The 8,238-nt window shown below is 40.4% G+C and overlaps 1 protein-coding gene across 1 annotated transcript; it reads right to left on the bottom strand.

The window, feature by feature from the left end:
• Positions 1–1,067: 1,067 nt before the first annotated feature.
• LOC121238253 lies at positions 1,068–3,036 on the bottom strand. The gene is made up of 4 exons (XM_041135080.1): positions 2,590–3,036; positions 2,405–2,485; positions 2,239–2,350; positions 1,068–2,143 (listed from the first exon to the last, which is right to left on the bottom strand). The coding sequence occupies exons 1-4, from the start codon at positions 3,034–3,036 to the stop codon at positions 1,068–1,070; spliced, it is 1,716 nt and encodes a 571-aa protein (XP_040991014.1).
• Positions 3,037–8,238: the final 5,202 nt, after the last annotated feature.

The following is an 8,238-nucleotide window of genomic DNA, read 5'->3' as shown; positions in this document are numbered from 1 at the left end:
AAGCCTAAATAAAACGCCCAAAAAAAACCCACTTAAAATCTAACATGGGGCAAGCCCGCCTTATCCAACCGAAGCATGCCTTTCAACTTACGTGGCAACGAAATAAAATTATAAAAGATGTTATTATAACCTTCCTCGCCCCGTCTAGCGAGGAAATCTGCGGCATTATTCCCCTCATGAAATTGATGACCAATGGAGAAATGCATGTCTCTTAATAACATCAAAAGTTAATCCCAATAGTCCTATAAATACCAAGCCGTACACTTGCGAGTATTCAACCAAGAGACAATTAAACTGGAGTCGCTCTCAATAATAATTTGATTAAAACCCAACTCTTTACATAAAGATAGCCTAGCTATTAAAGCTCTCAATTCAGCTTCATTATTCGTACCATGACCAAAAGAAGAAGAGAAAGCTCCTTTGAAAATACCTCTTTCATCTCGAACGACTCCTCCTCCACCACAGCTGCCCGGGTTGCCACGACAACACCCATCTACATTCAATTTAATCCACCCTTCAGTCAGTTTCCTCCAATAAACCAATTTCGGAATAGGCCTTGCATGATTAACGTAAGGAACTTCAAGAGCGCGAAGAATAGCTTCATCCCTGGCCGAGATAGGCCAATGTTTCACCATCAGAGAAGAAATCTTCCGAATCCAAACTTTCACTGCCAAACAAACACCTGACGACGATTCAAATGAACTTTCCATTCTGGCCTTACAACACTGCATCCAAAGCCTCCAAGTGATAACAGACGGTATGATGCCTATAAAAATCCCTCTGTGAGACGACTTCTTCGAAACATTAAACCACTGCATTACCGTCGCCCGCCAAGGCATACCAGAAACGTGATTAATACCCAGCATTATGGCTGCCCACTTCCATACTGCCATAGCAATACTCCCATTACAGAGCACATGATTTAAACTTTTTGTGTGACCTTTAAAACAATAGTTACACCGAGATGCCAACGGTATTCCTAGTGATTGCACCCGAGAATCCAACGCCAGCCCATTAAATCTAGCTTTCCACATGCACACAAAAATCTTCTTCGGGAGGGGGTGATGCTAAATCCAATCCATGCCCAGATATTTAGTTCCTTTTACACGGATAAGATCCCAAGCTGATGCCGACGTAAACTCTCCCTTAACTTCTGATTTCCAAATGGTAATATCACTGCCCACCTTACCAGCCACAATACCGTTCATGATCTCCTCTGTTTTCTCTAATCCAACCAGCTTTAACAAATAATTCTCATCCCAGGAACCATCAACCCATACATCTTTAATTCTAATCTCAGAATGCCCAAAATCCCTACTGGCACATAAAGGCCCACTTGCCAGCCACCGATCAAACCAAAAGGAAGACCTGCCCTCTCTCACCTTTACTATAACATTCTTTGTCACCTCAGGAAACACATTCATAATAGACTTCCAGAATCGGGAAGCATTCCTTCTAGTCTTAGCCATGAAAATGTGGCCATGTTTCACATATTTTACACGGAAGAACTTGGTCCAAAGGTTATCAACAATTAACAATCTCCAAGCGATCTTCATTTGTAGGGACCGCTGAACTTCATCGAAATTTCTCATGCCAAATCCTCCTTCCTTGTATGGCTTGCATATCCTATCCCAAGAACACCATTTCATCCTTGGTCTCCCATTCAATTCTCCCAAAAAAAATGTAGAAAGTAAAAAGTTGAGTTTTTTGAAAACCTTCAAAGGCACATTTAAGACTGCTAACAGGTGAGTTGTTATACATGCTAAAACATGTTTCATGAGTGTAAGCCTACCTCCTTGCGAAAGTAAATTTAATTTCCATCCAGCTATTTTTCTCCGAATCTTCTCAATGAGGGGTTTCAAGTCTCTAGATGTAAGACGTCCTGACACCAGAGGGACACCCAAGTAGGTGACCGGGAACTTGCCTTCCACGAAACCCGTTGATCTCATGAGATTACGACGCCGTGCCAAAGTAATGGAATTTGAGAAAAAGAAGGCCGATTTTTCCTTGTTGATTAACTGCCCTGACCACTTTTCATAAACTTCCAATGTTTTCATAAGCTTTAGAACCGAGCGTTTGCCACCATTCACAAAAACTAGAAGATCATCAGCATAAAGTAAATGTGAGACTAGAGGCGCACCCACTGGATGTGAAAAACATCCAATATAACCCTTTTCAAAATTCTTACAAAGTAATCTTGATAGCACCTCCTCCATAATAATAAATAAATATGGAGACAGTGGATCACCTTGTCTAAGATCCCGAGAGGTTGGAAGAAACCCTTGAATGTCCCATTCATCATAATAGAGAACCAATGGGACTGAACACATTCCTTTACAAGATTACAAACCTGAGAAGAAAAACCAAATGAAGTCATCACATTTAGCAAAAATTGCCAGTCTACGTGATCATAGGCTTTGGCCATATCAATCTTCACTATAATGTTGCCGCATTTTGTTTTCTTATTCAGAGAATGAACCATTTCCTGTGCCAGAGTGATATTTTCAAAAATGCTGCAGCCATGAATAAAAGCCCTTGTTCATGAGAAATTAACTGAGATAACAAAGAGGTCATCCTTTGTACAAGAACCTTTGAAAAAATTTTGTAAGCGACAGAACAAAGGCTGATAGGCAGGAACTTGTCAAAACTCTTGGGATCCTCCACCTTCAGAATCAACACCAGATACGATGCCGTATAAAATCTCGGTAAAGTAGAACCCGAAAAGAAATCCTTGGCTACCTCAATGACATCCTCTTTGATCAAATCCCAACAGCTTAGATAGAAACCCGAGCCAAAACCATCAGGTCCAGATGAGCTTTCTTTTGGGATGGATTTCAATGCAGCCAAAATCTCGGTCTTAGACGAGGCTATAGCAAGAGCCAAATTATTTTCCGCAGAAATAGAGCATTGTATTAGAGATGCAAGATCCACCTTTTCAACAATAGAAGGATTAGTAAGATAATCTTGAAAATAATTTAAAACACCTTGATGAACCTGTTCCGGCGAATTCAAAATATCTCCATTCGCTAGCCGCATATTAGAGATACTTTAGTTTTCCTCCGTTGGTTAACAACTGCATGGAAAAATTTTGCATTATGATCGCCTTTAGAAAGCCATTTCTTCTTTGCCAATTGCGAAAGCCTGAGTTCTTCACGTTGTTCCCATGTATCTAGCTCAAGTTTTGTGACCAAGAAATCACATTCTACTTCCTGATCTTAACCACCTTGTAACCGACTCTCTAGAACCTCCAATCTTTATTCTAATTCTTTGATATTTTGCCCAACATGCCCAAAGACCTGATTATTCCAAGCTCGTAACGCAAGCTTCGTTTTCTTCAATTTTTCTGCCAACCGAATCAGACCCACAGAAGTAGTAGGATACTTCCAAACTTCTTCAACACATCTCTTAAAATCTACATGCGAAACCCACTTATTTTGAAATCGAAAAGGGCGAGGGCCGTAGCCTACCACTTGTTTTTGAAATTGAATGAGCATTGGACAGTGATCCGAAATCTTCCGTTTAAGATATTCAAAGAAAGCTTGAGGAAACCTGTTTGCAAAATCGATATTAATCAACACTCTATCAAGGCGTGCCCAGCTTCGAGTATGCCCCTCATGGCCATTACACCTTGAAAGGCGGCGACCCACAACTTGGAGGTCCAATAAACCACAGTGATCAATACAATTATTAAAATCTTCTATCGACGCAATCGATCTAGGATGACCACCAACTCTTTCACTATCTTCCAGAATAATATTGAAATCCCCTACCACTAGCCATGAAATCTCATTGGCATCTATCACCTCTAAACTTTGCCATAATTCACGACGCTCTATGCTATTGCACTTTACGTATATAAAAGAAATTAAGAGCTTCTCTTCACCAAACTAAAACCTCCTGGAAATGACTTGATTAGTCATAGATAAAACCTCTCACTCACAATCGTCACTCCAGAAAATCCAAATTTTACTGCCAACTTCCGCATTACTATAAAAATTCAGTAACCCCAACGAACAAGCCAAACTAGTCATTTTATCAACCTCAGCAAAAGGTTCCAAGACCCCGACAATAGGCACACCATACTTCTTTACTAGACTTTTTAAACGACTTCGGGAACTACCTAACCCTCTCAAGTTCTAAACTAAAATTTTATCAATCATAAATTGAGTTTAGAAGGTCGGGATAAAACACGTTGGGATTGTCTCACAGTGTGTTTCTTTGATTTAGTTGTGTGACTCGGCTGATCACTCTTAGGGTCCGAATTATATCTCTTTTGTCGAGCCAGTGCGCCAGGAACATCTTCATCCTCTAGGTTTGATAATGAGACATTCAGTTCTTCCCCATGTCATCATCATTTTCAACTGCTATTTGAGTCCGGCATTCCATCTCTAATATTTCGGAGACCAGAGCTGTGTGGCCCCCCTTAAAGAAACCTCTATTCGGAACATCTTCCATCACCAACAACTCCACAGTAGGACTACCAGCTTCAACCTGGACAGCACTACTCCCTTCTATTTTTTCATGCATAGGAACCAATTCATGTATGTTCACTGTATCCGCAGGTTCCTCTTCCACCATTGGTTCCTTTGTGACAGGCTCTGTTTGCCCAAGGACAGTTGCCATGCACATTGGTTCTGGCTGCTCTATCATCGACATTTCCTTTCCTTGTTTCTCCGAGACCCCAACTGTAACCAAAGCCAAATTTTGTTCAATCACTGGTAAATCTTCTTGCACCGCACCGTCCACCACTTGCTCTATCTCCCCTCTTTCTCACCTGTTTTTTCTTTATCACTCAGTTTTGCTTTCCACACTTGCTAGTTCTTGAACAAAGCACGGTTACTTGTCTCCCCTCCTACCTTACGCTGATTCTCCCCCATACGACAAACCACATTTGTGTGCCCTTGTCTACAACACTTAGTGCAGTAAAAACCAAGTTTTTTATATCGTACTTCCTGCCATATAGTCTTGTTTGCCGAAACTACGATCGGAAATCCTTTTATTGGTTCCTCCTTTAGATCCACTTCAACACACATATGTGCACCCGTAGCCCTCGTTTTATTCAATGTCGCATTGTCAGTTCCTAGGAAGCGGCCAAATCGAGTTGCAAGAATTTGAAGACAATCCCTTCTATATAAGTGCAATGGTTATCCTGGCAAGACAATCCATTGAGGAGCCAAAGAGGACTCTTTCCTAAGATCAAAATCTCTGGACTATTTGAATAACTGAAAAGAGTTCCCCTACAAAGTTCTTCCTTCACGTGCCCAACCATGCACAAAATCACGTTCATTTTTCATGTGAATCAAAACATGGTAGTCGTCCATGAAATTGATCTGTGGAATCTCTAAAAGGCCTAATTTTTTCACCACATGCAGACGTATATTATCGATGGACGGTCTAACTCGCATGAATTTTATCACCAAAGCAAACTTAAAATCTTCTGCAGCCTTTACCATCTCTGGTTCCGAGAATGTGAAGCCCAACTCCCCATCAATATTTACTGGAAAACGCATAGGTAACCTGAAATATGTATTTTCTGCATGTTTTGAAACCGCCTGGGCATAAGATTCAGTGAAACTTCAGGAACGACGTTCCTCGCCAACGGCAAGGCCATCAGAGGGCCCTGTACGCCGTCAACGAACAACCCTAGGAGCGTAAACGTCCAGAATAGGAAACCCGAGATCCTCGAACTTTCCAAAATAGAGCAAAAGAAATTGCGTAAAAAAATTGCCCCAGACCTTCTCTCTTTAAAACTTCTATCTAGGTTTGAAAAAAGAATTATATAATAAAAGGGTACAAGTTACTTGATCTAAACACCAAGTCATTTTTATCTCTCGGGATGTTACCTTTCATGAAAATATTTTTCCCTTCCATAATCAATCTAATATCCCATCATCTCCCAACTTGTTACCTTCTGCTTCATTTCATCCAATTCTACGTTCCTCTATTTCTTCTCCTTCACACCTAATAAACACTTCCTTGCCCATCCCTTCAAACACATCATCTCCATCATCTACCCCTTTTACTCTCCCTAACCCCTCACCAGAATCTCCCAACTCATCCATCACAGATTCTTCATCTCCACCTCTCCTTAAGAGATCTACTCAAACAAGAAGAGCTCCTCAATATCTCAAAGACTTCCATTGCCAGCAAGCAGCCTTCATCTCATCCATTCAATCAATGAGCATGGCAACAACTTCTTTAGGTATTCATTTCCCCATTTCTTCCTGACTTTCTTATGCCAATTTGTCACCTACATTCTCTTTATTTTTTGCTACTATTTCCTCACACCATGATCCACTCACTTACAAACAAGTTGCCAAGGACCCCGACTAGTGTAAGGCAATGGATACTGAAAATGAAGCTTTAAAGCTTAACAATACATGGGTCCTTACTGACTTACCCCCTAGCAAAACTCCCATTGCATGCAAATATATTTATAAAACTAAGTACCATTCTAATGGTACTATTGAGAGAAAGAAAGCAAGGTTAGTTGCTAAAGATTTCACACAGCAGGAAGGGGTGGACTATCATAAAACTTTCTCACCTGTAGTGAAAATTGTCACTGTCAGAACCATACTTGCCTTAGCTGCAATCAAAGGGTGGCACTTGCAACAGTTTGATGTTAACAATGCTTTCCTCAATGGTGAACTCAATGAAGAGATATACATGCAAACACCACTTGGCTACACCAAAGGTCAACCTGGACAGGTCTGTAAGCTACTCAGAAGCCTCTATGGACTCAAACAGGCTTCACGCCAATGGTATGACAAGTTCTCTACTTCCTTGATTAAATTTGGTTTCACCCAATCCAAGTCTGATTACAGTTTTTTTTACTCATATCACTAATACAAGTTTTACAGCACTACTAGTATATGTTGATGACATAGTAGTTGCTAGTAATTCACTTGACTCAATTTTAGACCTCAAAACCTTTTTGAATGCCAACTTCAGAATTAAAGATCTTGGATCCTTAAGATATTTCCTTGGCATTGAGGTTGCTCGATCCCCCACTGGTATTCACCTCTGCCAAAGGAAATATACTTTAGATATTCTTGCTGAATCAGGGCAATTAGCTTCTAAACCTCTCAAGCTTCCAATGGATCAAAACCATAAATTAAGCAAGTCTTTTGGGATACCTCTAGCTGACCCCACCTCTTATAGACAACTCATTGGTCGTTTACTTTACCTAACTTTAACCAGACCAGACATTAGTTATCATATCCAAGTGCTAAGTCAATTCTGGACCACCCTTCTACATCCCATCTTGCTGCAGCCCACAAGGTATTAAGATACCTTAAAAATGCACCTGGCTAAGGAATACTCCTATTCTTCAATCCATCTTAGAGGATATTGTGATTCAGATTGGGCTTCATGCCCAGACAAACGGAAGTCGGTCACTGGTTTTTGCATTTTCTTGGGTCAATCACCTATTTCTTGGAGATCCAAGAAACAAACAATTGTCTCAAGGTCTTCTGCTGAGGCAGAATATCGTGCAATGACATCTATTTGTACTGAGTTCACTTGGCTTTGACAATTGCTCAAGGATCTTTCCATTTCTCCTCCACAAGCTGCAGACTTATTTTGTGACAACCAAGTTGCCTTACATATAGCAACTAACCTAGTTTTTCATGAAAGGAAAAAACACATTGAAGTGGATTGTCATCTAATACGAGATAAAATATAAGAAGGCAGCATTCACACTGCTCATGCTAATACAAAGTCACAGCTTGCTGACATCTTCACTAAATCCCTTCCATCTTATCTCCTTTACTCACATCTGTCCAAGATGAGAATAGTCAACATCTATTCTCCATCTTGTGAGGGGGTATTAAAGTAGCATGGCATCAGCACACTCAAGCCTTCAGATGTGGATGCAGCTGCTCGTGGCAACATGGATGACTCTAATATGCAGCCACGCCCTTCATCAAATGGACTTGCCTCTTGTAATAAATCTGTAGTTAAATTACTAGATGGTCCTTCTTCCAGCTGAGTTGTAATGTATTATTTTGTAATTTTAGAAGCTATTATTCTTAGTTGTACAACGCTGGTACAATGCTGTAAAGATTCTTTAGTTTGTTAGGTTCGTTGGTCTATTTTTAGTATAAAGCAGCAACACTCTGCAAAGTTTTCTTTGAATCAATTGAATGCCGTAGCATCCTTTCATCCATTTTCCTCTGCTCTCTTTACCTTTTGATATTCTTACACTTGGCCTGAAAGTAATCTTAATTGTGGCATTGG

This window comes from Juglans microcarpa x Juglans regia, chromosome 7D (assembly GCF_004785595.1).
Source record: "Juglans microcarpa x Juglans regia isolate MS1-56 chromosome 7D, Jm3101_v1.0, whole genome shotgun sequence".
NCBI classification, from domain to species: Eukaryota; Viridiplantae; Streptophyta; class Magnoliopsida; order Fagales; family Juglandaceae; genus Juglans; species Juglans microcarpa x Juglans regia.
The sequence above is the reverse complement of the archived record's forward strand: the minus strand, read 5'-3'. Positions and strand labels throughout refer to the sequence as shown.